The sequence below is a fragment of the Typopeltis vanoorti genome, chromosome 7 (assembly GCF_054136105.1).
Source record: "Typopeltis vanoorti isolate ZY-2024b chromosome 7, IOZ_Tvanoo_1.0, whole genome shotgun sequence".
NCBI lineage: Eukaryota > Metazoa > Arthropoda > Arachnida > Uropygi > Thelyphonidae > Typopeltis > Typopeltis vanoorti.
In genome coordinates, this window is record NC_143555.1 from 133,002,172 (window position 1) to 133,028,602 (window position 26,431).

Genomic DNA, 26,431 nt, shown 5'->3' on the forward strand with positions numbered 1-26,431 from the left:
GCTGTTGAGAGAGAATTACTTGAAACAGCATGTAATTAAAAGTACCCTGGGTTTTTGGGAATATGTATTAGACCTGGTGATGGAATTTGTCCATAACCAAGGTAATCACTTTTCCTCTGACTGGAGAGAGTTATCATGCAGTTTTGAATTCAGGAAACACTTTGAAGTGGTGTCATAGCTTAAACTGCAGAATAAAATTATTTTCCTAAAGTTAGGAGGATAAATGAAATGGCAGTTAAATAGATCAGTAGTATGGGGGAGTATATATAAAAGTAGAAAGGTGATTAGCAGGCTCCAGACAAGAATCATGACTAGAATAGTGCAGAAGGCAAATTTAAACTGAAGGCTAAAGGAAATCCCAGAGTTCTTTTGCTGTGTGGCAAGTAAAAGGAAGAATGATTAAGGAAATAACTTTAATAACTATGATGATGGTAGGTAGGCAGGCAGGCAGGTGACAGAAGCAGAAGAATGGTTGAATTACTGAGCTAGTGGAACTGCTGTCTCCAAGTGTGTTGAATTGCAAGTGTGTTTGTGTGCGTGCGTAATCCAAGTGGAGATAATGCGGTGACTGGCATAAAGGTGGGAATAGAGAGATCAACTTGAGGTGTTTAGCATGTTAAGAAATTTCAATATAAATACAGTCATTGGTGGTTGAGATGTTAGCTTGTGTAGTATGGAAAAATGGCAGTATCCATAAGTAGCAGTAGACTTAAGAAGCAGCATAAATACTCAAATGCACAAGGTTAATTTCCCTCAAGGAAAACTACTGTGCATGAGTCTTCAGCTCCAGTCATTCTTCTTACCCATATATCATTATCTACTCAGTGCATAGTACTTTTTTTGTCTTGAAAATGCCAGATTGTCTTTGGTGAAATGCCAAATGTTAATTTATAACTTGCTAATTTATTAAACTGCTTATATTATTGTGGATGGTTTATTTCTGAAGTATTACAGTAACATGGAATGAAGTAGTCGCCCTTTAATAGCATTGTTAGTTCTTGAAAACTTTTCAGAATATTTATGTAATTATGATAGCATTCATAATTGAATTGACAAGGCAACATTGGTTCTTTGATTTTCTCATCAGTTATAGGAGCCAGTCTGCATTTTCAGAATGAAAAATTAATTGTCAATAGGCTTGCTTTAAGTCAGTTGTTTTCAAACTGTAAGGCATGCTCCCCTTCCAGTGGGGGGAGTCATGGGATCCATTTCTGAGGAGGGATGCAAAGCAATGGTCACTATTATTGCTTATTTTCAAGCACAACTCCCATATGTATTCAATATTCCCTCCACTTATTTCAGTACAATATAGGATTATAAACATTTGCAATTTCCATGTTTTTAATTTCATTAACATTTTTACATTGTAAGCTACCATTGTGGTTATGACTACAGTGTAGTCACAACATTATTAAAATTTGATGAATTGAATAAAATTTGATTGGAGAATTTGATAATATCAAATTCTCCAATGTGCAGATATTCTGCATCTGGGTTTTATATTGTACTATTTTTGCTGAGCCACTGCTCTGCAAACATATTCTCATTCTCTGATTAGATTTGAAAGACTGAACTGTTTTATTGTGGCAGTAAAATTGTTCAAAGTTTTGAAAAAAAACTCCTCCATCACAATTTATTCCAAATTTTGAGAAAAGAAAAAATTGACTTTTGAAGTCTTATGTAAGAAATTCAAAGATGCACTACATTTAGTTTAGTTTTGTTCAGTAAGTAATTGTATTTACTTATTATTTTTATGTTAACTGTGCTAACCACTTTTTAGAAAATGATCAACAATATTACTGATGGCAAGGAAAGACTGTTTTTTTGCTTTTTACAAATATTTTAGCTGCAGACAGCATGAAACACTAAAAAATTGAGATGTTTTCAAGATGTACATGTCGACATATCCAGAGAATTTTTCCAGAGAAAATTAGAGGTCCCTAATAAGCAAAATGAGACTCTGTGGAAGTTTTTGGTATTGAGACCACATTATTTTGGAAATCTTTTCTGCTCATGGTGGGTTGAGTTCTCAAACGAATTTTTGCCATTTCTTTCTGTTTGCTGTCTTTTTATGAAGTTTTATTATGGAGTTTAAGTGGGTGCTTTCTTTAATGTTGTCAATCCATTTCTTTCTTGGGCTGCCCTTCAATTCTACCATTTAATAATATGTTTGGTTTGGTTTTAATCATAATAATAATAATATTGTAAATAAAGAGTTTAATAAAAATAAGCAGTTATAACCCTACAAGTTTTGTAAATTGTCAGACTTACACCATCAAGGATACTAGTACAAAAAAAGCTTTCACACAACAAAAGACTATAAACAATTAATTACACATAGTAGATGTTATCATAACTTCATAACTAGTACATGCAAATCAGAAACCAGAATAAAAACATGTATGTGTTGGAATGCTGCTAGTTGTTGCTGTCACATTCTGTGGCATCACATCCTAGGTTCATGGCATTTAGATTTTTAATGGTAGGAATTGGATAAATAGCTTCATTAAGCAGGATTTGCACATGAAGGGCAGAGAGATGATAAAGAAAAAGATGATTGGCATGCCCATGAGCAGTATAAGGTACAGGCAAGAATGGTGCCGAGCATAGTAAGGAAGGCTAAAACTAATTATGAGAGAAAACTAGCTGATGAGGTCAAAAGAAATCTTAAAGAGTTTTGTTCACTATTTGGCAAGTAAAAGCAGGAATAACTATGGAAGGATGACTTTAAAAAGTGCTGATGGTGGGGAGATAACAGAACCAAATTGAATAGCTGAATTACACATATGATACCATGAGCACTTTGCATGGGTGTACCATCTAGGTGGTAACATTGCAATGCTAGATGTGACATGATTGATAGGAGAATAGAGGTTGAAGAAATGGAGGTGCTTAAAACATTGCAGAACCTCAATACAAAAACAGCCATGGGATTAGATGGAATTATCACCACCTCTGATCAAGATGTTTAATTTAAGCTTCAATACTGAGAAGCTACCAATGGAGTGGAAAGAGAACAAAATAGTACCTTTGCATAAAGGAGGCTCCAAGACAGAAGTAGCAAATTATAGGCCAATCAGCATCTCGGGAGTGGTGATTAATGTATTGGAAAACTTGGTGAAAGACAGAATTCAGGACTGGGTGGATAGGAATATAATACTCTATAAGGGACAACATGGTTTTGTGGAGGGTAGGTCTTGCCTTAGTAATTTACTTACTTTTTATAATCAGTTACATTGCAGTTGGATAAGTGAAATAGCTACTCAGTGATATTGCTTAACTTTGCAAAAACATTTGACAAGATTCCACGTAGAATTCTGTTGCATAAATTTGAGCAAATGAGAATGGATATGAATCCAGTGATTTGGATTAAAGAGTAGTTGATGGATAAATATCAAAGAATGGTTTATGAAGGAGTTGAGTCCAGGAGAAGGCAGGTGACCAGTGCTGTACTACAGGGCTCAATACTTGGTCTTCTGGTTTTCAATTTGTATATCAGTGATATAGGAAATGATTTGACAGGAATTATTCAGTTGCTTGCTATCTCCCTTCTGGCAATGCTAAACTGGGAAAAGCAATGGTAAATGAAGGTGATGCAGAGATCCTGCAGGAAGACAAACAGACTAGCAGTATGGGCAAAGATAATTTGCTGCCAGTTTAATGTGGCCAGGTGTAAGGAGATGCACTTTGGGAAGAGATCATAAGCTGTATACCTATATTGATGGAACTGAACTGCAGGAAACTGATGAGGCCAGGAACTTGGGTGTTATTGTGGACAGGAAGTCGAAGTTTAGAGGGCATGTTGCAAAGGTAACCAAAACAGCACCTAAAATTATATGGTTGTTGAAGAACACACTAACATGCAGGGATAGAGAGGTTAAGGCCACGTCTGGACTGCTGTACATAGATCTGAATGCCACGATTCCGTGGTGATGAAAAAGTTTTGGAGAATATCCAGAGGTGAGTGTCAAAGATTGTGGCAGGTCTATGGAATGCTCCCTATGAGAATAGATTGATGATCTGTAGACTTCAAAAATTAGCTGTTAGGCAAAAAAAGGAGGAGACATGATAGAAGCTTCATTTAAGTTATTAAAGGGGTTTTATAGGATTGACACTGAAGACTTTTTTCAGTACATGGCAAGAAGGGAGATAGCAAGTTGCCACCAGTGGAAGCTGTGTAAGAGTGTGGTTAGCAAGAGTGCTAGAACTAGAATTTTTGCTTGAAGGGTGGTGAATGGATGGAATGGTTGCCAGAGGTGGTTGTGGGTGCTTCATCAGTGAATGAGTGTAAGGGTAATGAATGAGGTATGATAGGTATTGTGTGAATAATGGATCTCCCATAATGAGTCTTCTGACTCCATGGAGATACCTGTGTAATAATAGTAATAATTTAAATGTTATCTAATTCCCTATCAGATCACCTTTTAGAGTACTAATCTTTTTTTTTTTTTTTTTATTATAATTACAGCTATTTTGCCTGCTTCAGTTTAGGAGTACCCCTGTTTAAATGTCATTGGCTATTTACTCATGGATTCTTAGGGCATTATGAGTGTAGATGTAATAAAAAGTATATGTAGCCTAAGAAATAGAAAATTGCACATACCTTTTTCTGGGTGTTGTGGCTTTTCCTCAGCCTGCGATGTCGAAAACTGCAGAGTGTGCGTTTGGGGGGGGGGTAGGCAGTTTGGTAGAATAAGTTAGAAAAACCCGGGTTTTTTTCGTAATATATAGAAACATATACTTTTATATAGGGTGGGGAAAAAAGTGAAAGGGTTAATTTTTTAAAATAGGGAGGGGGAAGGGGAAAGGTGGTTGACGGGGTGTGGACCATTTCGACTATTCGTGGTCGTCATCTGAACACATTGGGAAAGTGGAAGCTATGTCAGGTCGGGTGAGTGCTTCTGCTTTAGAGGTGTTTGTGTTGTCTCCTATTGGTCGGGGTTGTGACCTCAATTTTATGTTGTAAACCTCAAAGGCTGCATATAATCCATAGTGATAATTGAGAGTTAATGGATTGAGCAAGGGGGGGGGGGGAATCCTAACTCCAACCTCTAAGCCATTTAAATGTCATTTTATGGCTCTTGCATGTTGCTGACCTTCCTATTTGCAAACAGCTTGTTACTAGTTATAAGAACAAAACATAAATAAATAAGATAAATAGAAATAGGCAATGGGTGAATGAACTAGCTAATTCTCTTGTTCCATGTTAAATGCTTCGGTCAATTGCTATTGAAGTTTTGTTTTTCCATACAAGCCTTCACAACATAAAATTGAGGTCACAACCCCGACCAATAGGAGACAACACAAACACCTCTAAAGCAGAAGCACTCACCCGACCTGACATAGCTTCCACTTTCCCAATGTGTTCAGATGACGACCACGAATAGTGGAAACGGTCCACACCCCGTCAACCACCTTTCCCCTTCCCCCTCTCTATTTTAAAAAATTAACCCTTTCACTTTTTTCCCCACCCTATATAAAAGTATATGTTTCTATATATTACGAAAAAAACCCGGGTTTTTCTAACTTATTCTACCAAACTGCCTACCCCCCCCCCCCCACACGCACACTCTGCAGTTTTCGACATCGCAGGCTGAGGAAAAGCCACAACACCCAGAAAAAGGTATGTGCAATTTTCTATTCCTTAGGCTACATATACTTTTTAGTACATCTACACCCATAATGCCCTAAGAATCCATGAGTAAATAGCCAATGACATTTAAACAGGGGTACTCCTAAACTGAAGCAGGCAAAATAGCTGTAATTATAATAGTTTATAAAGAGGAGTAACATGGGAGTTTTCCCAGAAATAATATACACAATTTTTTTTTTTTTTTTGGACAAGGTGTATTTATATGTAATTAGTGAAAGGGAACAGTTCCGGAAAAAAGTTTCATGTCATTGGTAATGTTAATGATTGAGAGGATACTTGAATTCTTGCTAAATATAAAAGTGCGACATAGTTCCAACAGGTGTGTTAGTGAAACGAGAAAGAGAACTTCTATTTAATAATATGATTCCTCAAAGGCTGCATATAATCCATAGTGATAATTGAGAGTTAATGGATTGGGCAAGGGGGGGGGGGGGACCTAACTCCAACCTCTAAGCCATTTAAATGTCATTTTATGGCTCTTGCATGTTGCTGACCTTCCTATTTGCAAACAGCTTGTTACTAGTTATAAGAACAAAACATAAATAAATAAGATAAATAGAAATAGGCAATGGGTGAATGAACTAGCTAATTCTCTTGTTCCATTGAGATGATAGAATTGTTTGGTATTATGTGTGTGGAACATATCAGTTATAATTTTGAGGTTTTTATTCTTACTTTTCTTAAATATTCCATGTACCTGTTTATTTTCTTAGGAACAACAGAAAGGATCTGTCTCATAACAGGGAGTGTGGAAAGTATTCTTCGTATTCATGAGTTTATCATGGAAAAAATAAAAGAAAAACCTGATCCTAATGCAAAAATGGCAATTGATTTTGATCATAAACAGCCAGCAGAGAGAGAGAAGCAGGTAATTATATAATGTAGTACAGTGTACATCAACAAAAAAGTTAATTATTATAAGATACTGAATTTTTTTGTTATATTGTATTGAATAATTTTAGAAATAAAAAAACTAGAATAGATAATTATGTAAATGTTTGTTAGGGTTATAGCTTAAAAAATGTAAAGACAACTTTTTTGCTGTTCACATTTATTATACTTTTGAAGGCCGGTAGACAATCATAGGTGATTTGATCAACATTTCTCAAGTAGACAGCTTCATAAAAAAAATATATACATGAATGAAGTAGTATACATTTTGCTTAAACATTCAACTAGATTATTTCACAGCAGAATGTAAACTGCTTCAATCAAGGTTACCAATGATAAATGACTTTTAGGAATGTGTGACAAATGTAAACTGCCTATTAGGATTTCTTGATCAACCTTGCCCTTCTGGATGGCTGAGTATGGTCTCTCTTTTCCAGCCAACAGGCTGCTGTCTTGAATCCCACTGTGAGCATGGTTGTTAGTGAATATCTTCAGTTGACAGATGAATTTAATTACCTAATGTGAAACAGCTATATCCTACTTACTGGGGACTTGAATTGGCCTACTAAAAATAGTGTTTTAAGCCAGTTTTTAGTCTCTAGAAAGCAAGGTTTCCAGATTATTTCACCCATACCATGACCTCAATACTCATGTACTATAGGTTTATAATCGCTCATAGATGAGATTCACATACATATACAAGTAGTTCCCAGCTTATGTAAGAGTTATGTTCTGCAAACATAACTCTTACACAACTCAAATTTTATGTAAGTAGGATTCAATCGCTTTGCCTGTTAATCATGCTCTATTGCTTATGTGCTTATGTATGTGTATGCTGTAGTGCTTTAACATGTTTGAAGTCATTGTGCTGGTCAGTAATTGACATGCAAAAATTGGATTTTAGTATGTAATTGTTAATGAAAAGTATTATAATATAGCATAAATAGTGTGTGGGGAAAATAGAAAAATTTTATTAGCCTAAAAATATGCAGCACTAAAACACTAAAAATATAACATGTCTGTGTTGAAAGCAAGACTGAGGAAAGTGCATGCATGTATGTTCTCCCTTGGACTACCTGCCTTGCAGAAAACCTGCACTAGATGGCATGCAAATAGCATATGCAAATTAAATAAAATTTTTGCAATTTCCCCATTTTTCTACCCTTTTATGATAATTTGTGTAAGTCCGAATTTACATAAATCAGACTGCCTGTACATATATTTTTATGTGAACTCAACCAATCAGGTTAGCTGTCTTAGTTGGCTGAGTGGATAGTGTACCTACTTGCTGTCTTACAGTTTCATCATCAATATCATAATACACATACCAGACACTGAATTAGAAAGCTTGATGTAGATGTATGTAAACACCATTTGGCATATATGCGAAATGCTTGGTCACGTGCATCACGTGTTCTAGGCAACTATTTAAGAATTGTGCTGGTTGGTAATTGTCAAGATTACTGGAGCCTTGATTTTGAAACAAAGCGGACTGGTTTCTCAAAAGGTAAGATATCCCATGTGTTTAATCACTGGAAACGTAACCTACATTGCTTGTCTAAGAGGCATAATTGTGGTCCTAAGACAGACTGTCAGGAAGGAATTGCCTTCATCTGAGAGAAGGCTTGTATGGAAAAACAAAACTTCAATAGCAATTGACCGAAGCATTTAACGAGGACTATTCCTGACTTATATTTCACCAAATTATGGGCAGGGAATTGAAGTGGATCTGTACTGGCAGTTTGCATGCCTTTATGGAAACCACTGATTTCTGTGCAGAACCAGTACGTTTGTCTACAGTGGTATCAGAACATTATGACTGGACGCTAGAAGACTGGGAAAAAAGTCCTGTCTTGACTAGTCACAGTACACCTTGTTCTGTACCAATGGTAGGCAGAGAGTTTAGTGGGAATCCCCATGAAGCAATGAAGCCAGTTTGCCTTTTAAACACATCTCAAGTTTTGAAGGTGGTATCATGGTGTGGGGCATGTTCTGTTGGTATGGAATGGGTTCCCCAATATTGTTGGAAGGTCGGGTGTCCTCCAAGGAATATCTGAACATTGTTGCCAATCAAGTAAATCCTGCAATGTTAATTTTTTTATCCAACAGATGATGATTGTTTCATGGATTACAGTGGTACTGTCCACTGGCAAGAATTATTCAGCAGTTGTTCAGTGAGCATAACTTCCATCTTCCCTGGCCACCACAAAGTCTGAATCTGAACCCCATTGAGAATGTATGGAACATATTAGAAAACAGATCTGGAAGCATAGTCTTCTTCCATCAAATCTGAGCCAGTTAAAAGACTGTCTGGTGAACACCTGATCTGTTGCAGGCAGCATAGAGGCAATCCAACACCTTGTGGAATCTATGCCAAAATGCATATGTGCTGTAATTTGGGTTAAATGAGGTCCAACATGGTATTAAATAAAAATTTCTAATTTAGTGGCCAGCATATGTACTCTCAAGAGTGGTGTGAGATATTGTGACAGTACTACATTATCAATAATATAATATCAGCAATATTCTCCCAAATTAGTCTCTTACTTGTCATCACTTTAATATTGTCATATTTCACATCATAGTCATCTAAAACAATTCTGACTAAATCAATCCATTTAGTACTTGGCCTTCCTCTTGGTCTTTTTTCTGCCATGTTGACATCACACATCTTTTGCTAACCTTTCCTCTCCCATTCTGTGACCATAAAGTAACATATCACCTTAGATTAGCCAGCTTACTTATTCTTGAAAGTTAACAATGTCAAGTTCCTTCTTAATATCGCAATTTTTACTATGATTTTGCCATTGATACTGTCTATTCAGGATTCTAATTTTTCTCAGAACTCTTTATCTGTTTCTAATCTTTGATCAAGTGCTTTATTTCTAACTCGGTGCTCAATCTATAAATTAACATTGGTTTGAACATCGTCTTTTATATAGATAGTTTAGTGTTTTGATTAATTTCTCTTATTTCATATAAATTTATTCATTTGACTTTCTATCATGCCAGCTTTGCTAATTCTGATGTCTCTATTTGTTCTATAGATTCTCCATTCAGGATGTAGTTGTTGTTTTCAGTGTTTCTTCATATTTTTGTTGGCTTTGTGTTTTTATTGCTGATTTTTATACTGAATTTATTACAGCAGTTATTCAGTTTAGTTAGGAAATCCTGCTGGCTTGTTCATTTTTATTAATTAATTATTATTATGTGAACACCTCTAGGGAGTCCAAAGACTCATCGAGAGAGGGCACCTACTCTACAACTGTCTCCACCACTCAATCCACCAACTAGCTGCAACTACACCAACGCCATCTACCGCCCATCACCACTACTACTAGTTTCACAATCACAAACATCCATGCCCACAGTGGGATTCGAACCTGCAGCCTTTTGGCTGGAGAACGGATACACTGACCACTCGGCCAGCCAGGCTGGCAAGAAGAAGAATTTAGAAGTATAACATCATCTTCATGGAGTAAAGAGCTGAAATTAACATCTCCAGCTTTAATACCACTTTTCTTCATTATAGGATCCATATAAATGAGTAACAGTGGAGATAATGTGCACCCTTGTCTCACACCTGATTTAACATCAACCTGTCTTCCTGTACTTTATTCAGTTCTGATTGTTGACTTTCAACTCAAATAAAGATTATGCATTGCTTGATACATCCCATTTACACCATATAACTAGCATTTTGAACAGCTTTTCTCTTGGCACTTTGATATATACCTTTTCCAGATCTACAAAACTTAAATATAGGTCCTTGTTATATTCTCATTATTTCTCTTATTCCATATGTTCACTGGACATCCACAGATGCCTTATGGTCACTCCGATGCTCAGTGATGTGCCACACCAGGCCTCACCATGTAGTCCTATTGTATGCTTTTCTGGAGGTTTCAACTCTCTGAAGATCAGTCACTCCACACACACCATCCATCCTTCTCATTGATGGTTTATCCCTTCCTCTTTTTCCAGGAACTTTGCCTTCATTATTTCTCAACTTTGTCTTAAAGTGAAAATCTGATTTAACAACCCCTGAAAGCTTCCCTTCCACAATTTTTCTTATCCCTTCCTCAAGTATACCTTCATAAATCTTACTAGGAACACTTAGTAAGGAAATTCCTTGGTAATTTTCATTGTTTTATTTCCCTTTTTTATAGATAGGTACTATGAGAGTTCTACTTCAATCACCTGGAATTTGACCCTCTGACCAGGCAGGCCATCTGAGCTATGCAGTGTATCTACTCTAAAACTTCTATACCTCCATATCTGAGTATTTGTGGTCAAATATAATCTACTTCAGCTGCCTTTCCACATATCAGGTGTTTGATGACTTTTTCTACTTCATGTATTGATATATATCCCTGATTGCCTTCCTGTTGAGTGTTTCTACCACTATGCTGTTACTGCTTGTTTCATTTAGCAGTCTTTCATAGTAGTTGCTCCAGACATTAGAATATCTCTATCTTCAGTTTTCATGTCACCTTTATCATCTTCGATTCTTTTTACGATACTCTTTTCCTTCCTTTCATAGCTTTTTCAATAGCCTCCAAAATATTTTCTTCCAAAATCTTTCCATCACTTTTGTTTAGCTAGTTTTACATAGTGCATTGTTTTCTTGTATTTTTTTCCCCTTTATTCTCTGAGCACAAGCTGACTTAATTACCAGGAACTTTCGATATGCTTTCTTCTTGTGACTAACTGCTTCTTTATCTTCCTGAATCCACCATGGAGTTCTGATTTTTCTATTATTACATACAACCTCACCACACCACTGAATCTCCAAGATTTGGTTCTTGTTTTCAAATTCTTTCATTATTTCTTGAATGATGTTTTGTATTTTAGTCTACAGTTCACCTCGGTTCAAAAGCTGCTCAACTTTGATTTGTTTAAAAACTTGCTTATATACTCTTTTTTTCATTATGAAATTTGACTTGTTCTGCTCAAAACTAAATAGTGTTCACTTCCTATTTCAAATCCTCTGGATACTTTTGTGCTGAAAAACCAATAGGAAAACATCACTGTCAATAATATGATTTCTTATTTATTCCATCTTCTCTCCATGTGAATTTCTGCACATCTTTATACTGGAACATGGTGTTAGCAATGACTACTAGTCCATGTTCTGAACAGAAATCCAGCATGAACTTATCAGTATTATTAGCTTCACTGTTTTCTTAAAATTTTCCTTGAATTTCTGGGAATCATTTTCTACTCTACTGTTTAGATCTCCAACAAGGAACAACTTTTTTTTTTTTGTTATGTCATCTCCCTTTTCTAGTACCTTCAGAAACTTCCTGTACTACTTTCTTAGGTGTTTAAAGTTTTTTACCACTTGGTTAGACTATAAATTATATTTCTCTAATCCAGAGTAATTTAATAATAAGGTGTGACACCTTTTGGCAATTGACATATGGAAATATGACTTCTGCATTGCTTCAACCTTGGTATCACTTAGGGATCTTCCCACTGAAGAGACCTCAATAAAGATCGAAATCGGTCTGGGTAGTGACCCTTCCCATAATGCATAGCATTATACATGTCCGCAAGGAGATGTGCTTTACATTAGGGGATACTAAGGAAAGTGATGAGAACTCAGTCCACCTTCACCACAAGTTGCATCAGTCCTGAAGATACTTCAGGTACAAACTTTGTTTGCTTACACTTGGATAAAGGATTAAACTGAATATATAATTTATACTCCTTTCTTAGTAGAACCTTCTACAGGACCATAGGCACAAATAAGTCTCATTATCCAGTTCCCTACTTTAATATTTCCTTCCATCACTACTTGATACTGCCTACCATTCAATAAGATTATCCTCATATTTAGTGTTAAATACTATAGCTACCCATTTTCCCTAATCCTTGTTGTCTGCATATAATATCTTGTATTTGTTGATGCAAGATTTCATCTTTTTGTCTTCTGTTTTCAAACACCTTTTGTTGATCTGGTACTTTTCCAATTCAGCTATGTCTTTGATCCTTAATATCCTTCTATTTCTTTCTTTCTTTATCCTATCATCATCATCATCAAATTTCTGACATGTACCCTCAAGGGATGTACAGGATATGATAGTACTACATGAAAAATTTACATCATTACTAACTTCCTATCTACAATTTTCCTCCAAATCAGTCTGTTACTTGTCAAGACTCCAATATTATCATTATCAAATCTTATATTTCTATCATCTAAAGCACATTGTACCGTATCAATCCATCTATATCTTGGTCTTCCTCTGGGTTATTTTCCTGCAAACCTGGCAGAGAACACTTGTTTTGCTAATCTTTCCTCGTCCATTCTGTTTAAGTGACCATACCACCTGAGATTAGCTCTGCTAATGCATTCCTGGATGCCGACAATTTCATTCGTGTCTCACACCAGATTTAACATTAAACCATCTTCCTGTACTTCCTTCAATTCTAACTGCTGACTTACAACTCAAAAAAAGACTAAGTATTGCTTGATATAATGCCCCATTGACAACATATAACTGTAGCGTTATATGGTGTAGTCGTAAAGTGAAGATCTGATCCTGAAAGCCTCCATTTGACCTGAATCCAGCTTGTTCTTCACCAAGCTTTTCTTCCACAATTCTTCTCAACCGTTTCTCAAGTATACTTGCATATATCTTACCAGAAACACTCAGTAGGGATATACCTCTGTAATTCTCGCATTCAGTTTTATTTCTCTTTTTATATATGGGTACTATGAGAGCTCTACTCCAATCATTGGGAATTCGTCCCTCTGTCCAGGCTTTCTGAACTATGCAGTGCAGCCAATGTAAGACTCTTATACCACCATACTTCAGCATTTCTGGTCGAATATCATCTACTCCAGCTGCCTTTCCACATTTCAAGCCTTTGATGGCTTTTTCTAATTCAAGTATGGATATGTATTCCTGCCTGCATGCCTGGTCAGTGTTTTTTTTTTATCACTGTGCTGTCATCACTGCTTTCATTTAGCAGTTTTTCAAAGTAATTACTCCATGCTTCAAGGATATCTTTTTCTCCAGTTTTCATGTCACCTTTATCATCTCTAACTCCTTTTACAGCACTCTTTCCTCCATTCCTAAGCTTCTTCAACAACCTCCAGAATATTTTGCCACCTTCTTGATATTTATTTTCTATGTTCTTGCCAAAGTCCTCCCATGACTTTTGTTTAGCTAGTTTTACACACTGTTTAGCTTTCTTACATTTGTCTCTGTATTCATTAAGAGCACAAGCGAACTTATTTGCCAGGAACTTTTGATATGCTTTCTGATTTTCCTTCACTTCCTCTTTAACTTCCTGTGTCCACCATGGAGTTCTAATTTTTCTATCCTTGCAGACAACTTCACCACATGCCGGAGTTTTCTTCAAGGCTTGCCACTGAATCTCTAAGGTTTGATTCCTGTTCTCAAACTCTTTCATTTTTTCTTCAATCATGTTTGTGTGTTTTAGTCTGTAGTTCACATCTGAGAGCTGCTCAACTTTTATTCACTTTAAAACATTTTTACATGTTCTTCTTTTCAATATGGCATTCGATTTTATCCTGCTCAAGACTAAATGGTGATCACTTCCAATTTCAAGTCCTCTGTACACTGGTGTCCTGCACCATGGAGAAAACATCACTATCAACAATAACATAGTCAATGAGACTCTTCTTATTCCTTGCCTCTTCTCTCCATGTGAATTTGTGCACATTTTTATGTTGGAACATTGTGTTAGTAATAACCGGTCCATGTCCTGAGCAGAAATCCAACAGATATTTGCATTATTATTAGCTTTGCTCTTTTCTCCAAATTTTCCCAAAACATTTTTGTATGTCTGACAATCACTTCCTACTCTGCTATTTAGATCCCCAACAAGGACCAACTTTTCCTTTTTCATTGTGTCAGTAGCTTTCTCTAGAGCTTCAAAAAATTCCTCCACTTCTACCTTAGTAGAGCCTTCTGTGGGACCAGAGGCACAAATAAGTCTCATTATCCAGTTCCCCATTCTGATATTTGCCCAAATCACTGCCTGCCATTCAAGAAGATGAGCGTCATATTTTGTGTTGAATACTATGGCTACTCCTTCTTTTCTTTGATTGTCATTGCCTGAATATAACATGTTATATTTATTGCTCAGAAAGATGTCAGCAGTTTGTCTTTTTTGTTTCAGTCGCCCCTATTATGTCGATCTGGTACTTATCTAATTCCTCCACTAGCTCCATTTCTTTGCCATTCCGGCTTCTTATGTTGATAGTACCGATTTTTAACTCTGGCGATGTTGAGTTGGGGTGTGTTTTTAGATTTGTTCCAGTAGCTGACTTTTCTCTGTTTGCCCTGGTTCCCTGGCGAAAACAACGGGGGCCTTGTTTAACCGGGCGAAGCTCCAACCGTCGCCCGGTTAAACAAGGTACAACATGACAAAATCATGAAATTTTGTCATGTTGTACCATCATTTTGTATTTTGATTTAACCAATAGGAATACAATTTGGTCGGGTAAATCATTGTTTATCCTATGGCTTGAATAAATCAAATCACCTTGTACTTATGATTTAGAAAGATTATTTGTTTTCAATTTAATAATATCTGTTATCTGTTATGTCGGTTTGGTGCTGATCATTAATTTCTGTGCTGGCTTGAGTGCTTTGACTTGCTGTACAAGTTGGAAATTGTTTCTATTGTCAGAACACTGCAAAGGATGAAAAACACTGCCCTTGCAGGAAGTATATAGGTGGCACTAGCGAATAATCAACATTAAATTTGTGCTCCCACATTTTCTCGCAACTGCAAGTGTTTTTTGTACAAAATAATCAGCAAACACAAAAGTAGCAGAAGGTACTGAGCAGCTGAATACTACAATACAACTCATAAGTACCCATAGTTCATTAAATCTGCTATATTTTACAACTAAAAAACAGCCACGTGAAATCGCTATCCTACCATCTGAAATAAAGATGGCGGCAACAAAAGCCAACAATGGAAAACTACCTTGAGTCGCGTCAGCGTAGCGTCGCCGATCAACAACAAACCGAATAACATTAAGAAGTGCCACAGTTGTGAAACAGAAGTCAAAGAAGGGGAAAAAAGGTATATTGTGCGATTTCTGCTGCAACTGGATACATATTTCTTGTGCGAAAATAAATGAGTCGGTGCATAAGCTTTTCACCGATCTAAACCACCCCTACTTCTGTACGATGTGCCTCCCTTCCGTAAAACAGATACTAAACCTAGTGCAAAAGAGTCACAAACCTTGAGCAGCAGCTTAATATCGTGATTGATAACTTCTTCTCCAAAATCGGAAAGTTAGAAACTAAGATCGAAATGCTCAATGATCAGCGCCCGACTGCAAGTGCGCCTGTGCCTACTAACGAACTTCATGAATTAATCACATCATCGGTACACGAGTCGCTTGAGGCTGAAAATAGGAAACTCAACGCTGTTATCCTGAACCTTCTGACAGAAAACAGTAAATCCCTAAAAGAAGACGCCGGCAAATTTCGATTACAGAAACATCGTCACATGCCATCGTATCGGACCCATAAACAAAAGAAAGGGCGGAATGAACTATCCACATTTCGTTTAAGTGACCTGCAACTCACCAATAAACACAACCAAATTTACAACAGCGATAAACAAGCTAAAGGACACTTTCCCCCAGTCGCTCATACGTGTTCGACCTGATTTAACCTTTGCCCAGAGAGAACAAAGATGCCAACTCTGAAAACAACTAGAAGAAAAACGCCAAAATGGAGACAACAGTTGGGAAATAGACTACAAACAATCCAAACTAGTACAAAAACCAAGTGATGCCAGTAGCCACCAAGAACACCAGCATGCAGACTGCATAGGAAACGTGCAGGATCCTTGAGGTCAAATCCATGCCTCACAGAACCTTGCATATCCCCTTCACCAACATCCGTGGCCTCAACTCTAACCTCAACAGCATCCACTACCACCTGCATCCACTACCACCTAACCTAACCCCACCTACTCTTTTTAACTGAAACACAAATTTCCCCCCCCCCCAAGCACTATTCATCTCAACCGTCCTAACTGTACACTATTTAACTCCTTTCGACCCAAAGGTGGCGTCTGTGCATATATCCGCTCTGACATACCCTGCCAGAGAATAACTAGCTTGATCTCACCCGACTTCGACCTTCTTTGGCTGAAGATATCCCTCCCCCACTCAGTCAAATTCATCTGCTGTCTCTATCACTCTTAACACCACCACTCACTCAGAGCTCTTTCATTTCATCTCCTTCAAAGTTGATTTTCTCCAGTCCCACTCCCCAAACAGTGAAATCATCCTCCTGGGTGATTTCAACGTCCATAACCCAATTGGCTTTCCTCTTCCAGTTATACAGATCCTACAGGCAGAGATGCTGAAACATTTGCCATCACTAACGACCTTACACAAATTGTTCAAAAACTGACCAGAATACCAGATAACCCAAACCACTCCCCAAATACCCTAGATCTCTTCCTTACTAATGACCCCTCCAAATATGCAGTAAATGTAGTAAGCCCCCTGGGTAATTCTGACCACAACTTAGTGATTTCCCCCCCCCCCCATGTAACAACGCCTACACAGTTACTCCTACACAAGAGTAGTTTGGCATTATAATAGTGCCAAATGGGACAGTTTCCGAGACTACTATGCTTCATTCCCACGGAGCATAGTCCAGACATATGCACTGAACGCATCACCAAAGTGATCCTCGCTGGCATGAAAGCATATATTCCCCACACTACTCAGACCTGCCATCCCCTAACTAAACCCTGGTTCTCCAAAAAATGTGCCAAGGCAGTACAAATGAAAAATCAGGCATACCACAACTGGCTCAAATCAAGAATCCCATCCTCATTCGATGCCTACACTGAATTCCGAAACAAATGCAAGAAAACTATGAATACTTCCAAAACAGATTTTGAATGGGCAAAAAGCAGGATGCTTGCAGCCTGTCCAAACGGAAGCCGTGCCTTTTGATCCCTTGTCAAGGCAATTTGCCGTAACTTTTGCCCTACACTATTCTCACCTCTATCATACCCACATGGCCCATTTGTAACATCACCCATAGAAAAAGCTAACCTTCTGGCATCACACTTTGCCTGCAATGCACACATAACTGACAATGGCAAATGCCCTCCAGTCATTCCAACTGCCCAACATACAATGTCCCCTATATCCTTTTGCCAAAAAAGACATCACAAACCTACTGTCTAAATTAGACACAAAAAAGTCTCCTGGCCCACACGAAATTCCCCCAATTATTCTGAAGGTCTGTGCATCTGAACTAACTCCTATCCTATGTCACCTGTACACACTCTCTTACTCCACTGGTGTATATATATATATATATATATATATCCCAAAACCTGGAAACTGGCCTATATTCAACCCATTCCTAAAAAGGGTGACAAATCACTGCCATCTAACTACCGCCCTATCTCACTCACTTCAGTCCTATCTAAAGTAATGGAGAAAATCATCAACTCTCAAATCCTAATCTACCTTGAAGGTACCCGGCTATTAAGCAACCACCAGTATGGATTTTGCCAAAGCCGTTCAACAGGAGATCTACTCTCATACATCACCGGATAAATGCTATGAAGAAATTCGGCGAATCCCAAGTAGTTGCACTTGATATTTCCAAAGCCTTTGACCGAGTCTGGCACAAAGGCTTACTAAGCAAACTCCCATCATTTGGACTGCCTCAGGACTTCTGCATATAGATTGCCAGCTTCCTGTCTGGATGCACACTATGTGTGATGTTAGATGGCTCCCTATCCTCTCACCATCCAACTAATGCTGGGGTCCCTCAAGGCTCAGTTCTCTCACCGATCCTCTTCCTTCTATATATCAATGACCTATTTCAGTTGACCTCTAACCCAATACACAGTTTTGCAGATGACAGCACACTACATTCCTCCCTTTCATTTGATAAACCCTACCTTACACAACTCACTTCAACCCACAGAACATTAACCACCACTGCCCTTAATTCCGACCTCCAAACCATCCTCCGATGGGGCTCAGACAATCTTGTCAACTTCAACGCTAGCAAAAACCCAGTTCTGTCTTATTTCTCACAAAAAAGAACCATTTTCCCCCAGCATTGTTTTCGATAACACTCAAATTCACAGACAAGATGAAATTTCTCTTCTCGGAATTATCCTGACATCAAGCCTCTTCTGGCATAAACACATCGCAACCATTGCATCCTCAGCTTCCAAAAAAATTAGGCTTTCTCTTTCGCTCAAGATGCTACTTCACCTCTAAACAGCTGTTAACACTATACAAGTCACAAATCCACCCAGCTCTCGAATCCTGCTCTCACATCTGGAGTAGGGCTCCAAAAAACTCTCAAAATGTTTGACTCAATACAGAGGAGAGCAATTAGACTAATAAATGACCCATCCCACGCCAACTCGCTTCTCCCACTTTCACATAGATGCTTGGTCTTTGCAATCTGTATATTCTATAAATACTTTCACGGGAAAGGTTCATCTGAAACAGCATCAATAATTCCCTCACCCTGTACCGAGCCCATTGGAACATGTACAGCTGCTGCCCAACATCCTTTTACAGTACACCTCGAAACCCACAGAACAAGTTTCTTCTCCTCCTCATTCATCCCTGCTACTGCAGTACTGTGGAACAGTCTTCCCCCCCTGATGTATTTCCTAAGGAATACAATATACAGGCATTCAAATCAAATATAAACAAGTTTTTCCTTTCACACCTCATCACCCATATATGGTACTAATGTATGTACTATAGGTTGACCAGATAACCTCCTGTATATGGGCCCAACATAAAAAAAAAAAAAATCTCTAGTCACTGGTGGAAAATTATAGGCTAGTGTCTTTGTGTGGTGGTAAAGGTGTTAGAAAGAGAATACAAATTGATAAGAAAAGGAATATTTCTAGAGCAGTATGGATTTAAGTTGTGATTTTGCTTCAGTAATCTAGTTAGATTTTGTAATAGTGATGACTGTATTGGACAAAGAAAATGCATATACATTGATTTTTCCAGATTTTGCAAACATATTGGATAGAATATGACAAGTTTTTCAGGTGAATTTGAGGAGGATGAGAATAGATAATGGATAATCTGGTTATATGAATGGTTAGCTGACGGACAGCAAGTTGTGCATGGGGGTGGGGGAGAGCAATGTCCTCTCAAAAGAGAAGGCTGGCAGGAGAAAGATAAATTGCAAAAATTATAAGAGTTATCCAGAAAATTGCCATGATCCAAAAGATAACTGGAAAAATGGGATGAGGAGGAGATAGGCCACATTTGAATTTCTGTATATAGATCTAGATATCCTGATAAGGAAGCATCAGGTGAATGACAGACTCTCAGTAGTTTGGAATGTTGATGAAGTCATATTGAGGGAGTGTTCTTTGCAGAGTATAGCAGATAGGAGGACAAGAGGTTATATGATTAACATATAAGTTGGTGAGTGGATCCCAGATATATTGTAGATATTGCATAAAGAAATAGTAGTGAAAGAATGAGAGATCATCCCTGGAAACTGTATTCTGGATCATATGAGTAAGGAAGTAATTTTTTATTTTTTTGCATGGAGAGTGGCAGTGAGTGGAATGCATTGCCAGAGTTGGTATCAAGTGTAGCAACACTGAATGTATTCATGCTCTGATTATGTAATATAGGTATCTCTGAAGGAACAAGAGGTGGCTGGCAATTTGGGATTTAGCTGACCAAATCATATTCTTTTTTGGCTTAAACCTAACAGTGATGGTACAACATGATGAAAAGCCAAACCAGGTAGGGCATAACCCAGTTAAATAAGGCTTCTGAATTAGGGTGAACAGAGAAATCTGCTTCTGGAGCAAACTCAGCATCAACAGAATTTGATAACTACTATAAATATTAAAAGTGTTAATAGAAAAGGAGGAGGAACTGGGAGAAATTAGAAAATACCATTTTCTAATTTCAATATAATTGGTATTACAGAAATGAAGACAAAAACAGGCGAGATATTTTCCAAATAACTACAAGATTTTATACTCAGGTAATGATGATCAGGGAAAGGAAAGAGTAGCAATAGTCTTCAACAACAAACGCAATCTTTTTGAATGATAGGCAGCATTGTGCAGAGTGATGTGGACAAACACCAAACTGGAAGATTGGACAAGGCAACTTATTTGTGCCTATGGTCTAACAGAAAGTTCTGAAGAAGTCTAGGCAATTTTTTGAGTCATTAGAGAAGGCAGCTGATGTAGAGAAAAGTAGGTCCTTGTTGGAAGGCCCTGTGTTCATTCCTTGTTGAATGAACACAGAAGGATGACTTTAACTACTCAGTAATAGTTGAGTTACTGAGTGGTCATTTTGTAAGGGTGTGCCATCTAGGTGGTGATATTGTGCAATGCCAGATGTGAGGTTGAAGAATCGCAGGTGCTTAGGTTATTGCATAACCTTAATGCAAACATGGTCATGAGATTAGGTGGCATATCAGCCTGTGTATTACAAGAATGTGCAAGGGAATTATCTTTTTTGACCAAGTTATTTAATTTAAGCCTCAGTTCTGGGAAGGTACCAGAGGGCAAAATAGTTTACTGCTTGAAGGAGGCTCCAAGACAATAGTAAATTATTATTACTATTATTACGGGCAACTCCAGGGAGTCATTAGACTCATCGAGGGAGGCCCCAAATCATATTCATCACAACTATTTGACATTCATACAGTATCTATCATACCTCGCCTTAAACTCATCACTGTCACAGCATCCACCACAGACTCAGGGATTGCATTCCACTCATTCACTACTCTAAAAGTAAAGAACCCAGCTCTAACACCTTTACTAACCACACTTTTGCCCAGTTTCCATGGATGTCCCCTAGTCCTCCCACAACCAGCCCTGTTCTCAAAAATATCTTCTGAATTAATTTTATAGAAACCCTTCAGTAATTTGAATGTCTCAATCATATCTCCCCTCCTCCGCCTATCAACCAATTTTTGCAACCCACAAATCCTCAACCTGTTCTCATACGGTTCATTCCACAGACCTGCTATCATCTTGGTCACTCGCCTCTGGATCCTCTCCACCTCCTCCCCATCAAGAAGAAACCTAGGTGACCAAATCTGAGCACAGTAGTCTAGATGGGGTCTTATCAAGGCTTGATACAGAGGAACAATAACCTGCTTGTCTCTGCTTGTCAACGTATTCTTCAGCAACCAAGTGATTTGATGAGCTGTTTTGGTCACTTTTGCAATGTGTCCCCTAAATTTCAATTCCTTATCTACCAACACTCCTAAATCTCGTGCCTCATCAATTTCCTGGAGCACGGTTCCACCAATGCAGTAAACTACCGCCAATCTTTTCACCCCAAAATGCATAACCTTACGTTTTGCCACATTAAACTGACATCCATTCTCCTTAGCCCAGACCTCCAATCTATCCAAATCATCCTGCAAAATTTTGACGTCATCTGCATTCACTATTGCCCTACCCAACTTCGCATCATCCGCAAACAAATGAACTGTTCCTCTCAGATCATTTGCTATATCATTTATGAACAAATTAAACAGCAGTGGTCCAAGAACAGATCCTTGTGGCACACCACTAGTCACAGGCTGTCTTGTGGACTCTACTCCCGAGTAAACCACTCTCTGATATCTCTCTGTCAACCACCCTCCTATCCATCTCACCAACCCTATGTCCATTCCCATATGCTGCAATTTACTGATTAGAATTCCATGTGGAATCCTGTCAAAGGCCTTGGCAAGGTCCCGTAGAATCACTGTAAACCCATTACCCTTATCCAGTTCAGCCGTCACTGTGTTATAATACATGAGCAAGTTACTGAGACATGACCTACTACACTGGATTATACATCCAGTGTCTCAGGAGTGGTTGGAGAAGTTGATAAAAGACAACTCAGGACTGGCTGGACTGGAATATAATACTTTAGGAGCAACATAGTTTTGTGAATTTTCTTACTTTTTTATAATAAAGTGACAGAGTTGGACAAAGGAAATTGCTGCTCAGTGATACTTCTGGACTTTGCAAAGGCATTTAGCAGAATTTCACAGTAAACTGTTGCACAAATAAGGATGGGTGTGAAGCTAGTAATTTGGATTAGAAGGGCCAATGGACTGATATCAGAGTACTTTATGAGGAATTGAGTCCAGAAGATGGCAGGTGACTAGTGCTATGGCTCAGTATTTGGTCCTCTTGTTTAATTTGTGCATTAATGATATTGGAAATGATTTGACTGGAAATATTCAGTTGCTTGCTGATGATGTAAAACGGGAAAGAGTGATATTCAGTGAAGGTGTTGTGGAGAGATCTTGCAAAATGACTTAAATAGAATGGCAGTATAGGCAAAGGTAAATGGTTTAATGTGACCAAGTGTTAGGGCAAGCACTTTGGGATGAATAGATCACAAAGTGTACTACATCGATGGAACAGAACTGCAGGAAATTAACCACTCAAACAGGCCATGCAGATAAAATATATCAAAAATATATGCTTCATATTATTTCTATAATATCCAAAGGTTATGTTGACTCCAATGATCACTTTGCTTTCATGTAATTATGGACATATATACACACACATCAAAGCCAGTAGCTGGGAACTTGGGGGGACAAATTGCAAAACTGGTCAAAACAGCACATCAGATTACATAGTGGTTAAAGAACACATTGACAAGCAGGGATAATGAGGTTATTGTTCCCATTTATAAAGTTCTAATGAGGCCACATCTGGGCCTGCCCATAGATCTGGTCACCTGGATTCCCTGCAGATAAAATGTTGCAGAGGATCCCTAGGCAAGTGACAAAGACCTTGACAAATCTGTGGAATGCTCAGTGAGAATAGTTTGTGGGCTTCAAAAACTAGCTGGTAGACAAAAAAAAAAAAAAAAAGTGACATCATAGAATCATACAAGTTATTAAAGGGATTTTATAGGAGTGGCACAAAATACTTTTTTCATTTTTTCAGTGCGAGGTAGGAAGGGAGAGAATGAGGAAATGCCTCATTCTCTGCATCGAGTATTCTTACTCCATGGAGATTCCTGTATAATAGTAATAATAATATCTTTTGGATTCTGTTCAGGATACAGAGTAGTCATCATTGACAACATATTCCAACATGTGCACAAATATACACAGAGAAGATAGAATGGAGAAGAAAAGTATGTTATTATTGGTTGCAGTATCTTTGTGCTAGTTAAGGACATGACTATACAAGAGATTAGAAATAGGAAGTGATTACCATTTGTTTATGAGCAGAATAAAATTGAATATCATATTGAAAGGGGGAAAGAAAGTTTTAAAAATAATCAAAGTTTGAGTAGCTTTCAGAAAGGAATTGTATTTTCCTTCAAATATTATATGAAGGAAAATCATGGTGATTGGTGAAGTTGTGTCTGTAAGGAAAGAAAAATATGAAGAATATGGTGGACTGCTTCTTTAATAAGAAGTTAAAGAAGCAGTCCTGGAAAAGAAGAAAGCATATTGAAAGTTCCTAGCAAACAAGTTAGCAGATTCCCTGATGGAACATAAAGAAAAATGTAAGAAAGCAAAGTGGTGTGTAAAAGTTGCTGAACAAAAGTCTGGAAGACTTTGGCAAGGATATAAACTGTTAGAGGCTATTGAATAGTTTGGAAGTAAGGAAAGAGCACTGAAAAAGGAATTCAAGATGATAAAGGCAATATTAAAAACTGAAGATAAAGATATCCCAAATGTGTGAAATTATTTTGTAACTGTTAAATGAAACAAAAAATGACAGGACAGAGATAGGAAAATATTTAAAAGGAATGACATCAAGAGTACATATCAATACTTGAGGTGGAAAAAAGGCATCAAAAACCTGAAATGTTGGAAAGCAGCTGGAGTAGATGATATTCAACCAAAAATGCTAAATTATTATTATTAGTATTATTGCAAACTTGATGGAGTCGGCACAGTCATCATGGGAGGTTCTTTCAACTGACAACATATTTATCATACTGAATCTTAAAATGCTAAACACTCCTTGCATTAACAACATTATACTTACTTAACGGGTTCAATTCACTTAAAATTCCCCATGTAAAAAATCTACACCTTGCACTCTTCACCACACTCTTACATAACTCCCAGGGATGGTTTCTGGTGCTTCTCCTCTCACCTTCTATTCTTTTTAATAATCCCCTCTGGCTTAATTTGATCAAACTTCTCACTAACTTAAACTTCTCTATTATGTCACCTCTTTTCTTTTCATCCACCAAACTCTGCAATCCACATTTCTTCAACCTCTCTCTCTCTCTCCATAGCCAACATCCTAGAGTCCTGATATTTTCTTAGTCATTTGTCTCTGGACCCTCTCTGTTGTTTCCACATCACATTGAAAACAAAGTGATAAATCTAAGCACAGTAGTCCAAGTGTAATCTGACCAGTGCTTTTTACAATGGCACAACCATTTTCTTATATCTACATGTTAGAGCACTTCTTATCATAGCAGCACTACAATGTGCAGTCTTTGCATCACTTGCATTATGCCCCCTAAACTTCAGTCTGTCAACCCTCTCTCCCAAATCTCAAACCTCATCCACTTCCTGCAGTACAGAGCCTTATATTTTTGCGCTCCAAAATGCAGAAATATAAGGTATTAATATAAGTATAAAGCATTAATACTACAATCCCACTCCTTTTGTCCAAGTCAAAATTTCTATTCAAATATTCCTGAAGGAAATTAACATTAGTAGTGCTACTTATAATTGTCTCCAACTTTGCATCATCAGCAAACAGCTGAAGATCCACAGTTCAGTCCACATAATCTATCATTTACAAGTTAAACAGCAGGGGTCCAAGAACAGAATCCTGGGTTCCTTTTTTGACTCCATCATACACAACTTGCTGGTATTGTTCAGAGATCCAATCTCTGATCCATCTAACCAATATACTATATATTCCCTTGCCCGCAGCTTGTACTTATGTGGTAGTTGATCAAACTCTTTTGCCAAGTTCAAGAATATCACTTTATATGATTCTACTTTATTTAACACACTCATCACCTTATCATAAAATGCAAGTAAATTGCTAAAACAAGACCTACCCTTTACAAATCCATGCTGACCATAAAGAATGCTATGTCCATCAATCCCAATCTTGTATTCTATTCCTAACCAATCTCCAACACTTTGACTACAACTGCAATTATACTGACTGGTCTATAATTGGAAACTTCTGCCCTAGAATCATGCTTGTGAAGTGGTACTATTTTGCTTTCTTTCCACTCCTTAGGAACCTTTATCCACTGCAAGACTTTCATTAAATAACCAGGTCAAGGGCATACTGACTGCTGTGCACATTCCTTATGAATATGTGGTGATATGTCATTCATTCCCATGCTCTTATTAACATCTAACTCAATCAACACCTGATTCTTTCACCTCCAACCTAATAATTTCCTTCTCTCTCTATATATTGCATGGCATCATTTACATCAGCATGATATACACTGATAAAGTGCTTCTTCAATAATTCCACTATATCCTTTGCAACAGTCACTCTACTTCCATGACTATCCACCACTGTCAACCTGCCACAATTATTCTTTCTCTTGCTTGCCATATAGCTCAAAAATTCCCTTGAATTAATCTTGTTCTGACCAGCCAATCTCTCCTTATACCTTTCACTGGTGGTGGTCTTTATACTCTTCAGATCTGATCACCACCAACTGTCTTGTACCTCCTCCACAGCCTTTTCTTTTCCAACACAGCTTATTTGATTTCACTTCATATGGAAACAAAAGTTTTGCAGTGGCTGCATTGTGTAATTTAGAAGGTATGGAAATAAAACTGAATCGGAATTAATTTGGAATTTTTCTACTGTGAGTGTTCTAGGTAGATTTATTCCAGCATACTTGAGAAGAGGCTAAGA

General features: G+C 37.6%; 1 protein-coding gene across 8 annotated transcripts in view; it reads left to right on the forward strand.

Moving 5' to 3' along the window:
• Positions 1 to 26,431, forward strand: part of LOC150105078 (RNA-binding protein Pasilla-like) — a 132,571-nt gene that overhangs the window by 82,531 nt on the left and 23,609 nt on the right. For all 8 annotated transcript variants that reach the window (XM_090395475.1, XM_090395478.1, XM_090395480.1 and 5 more), the window contains one exon: positions 6,367 to 6,521. In XM_090395475.1, the coding sequence (XP_090251601.1) occupies positions 6,367 to 6,521 (155 nt within the window). The remainder of the gene's footprint in view (positions 1 to 6,366; positions 6,522 to 26,431) is intronic.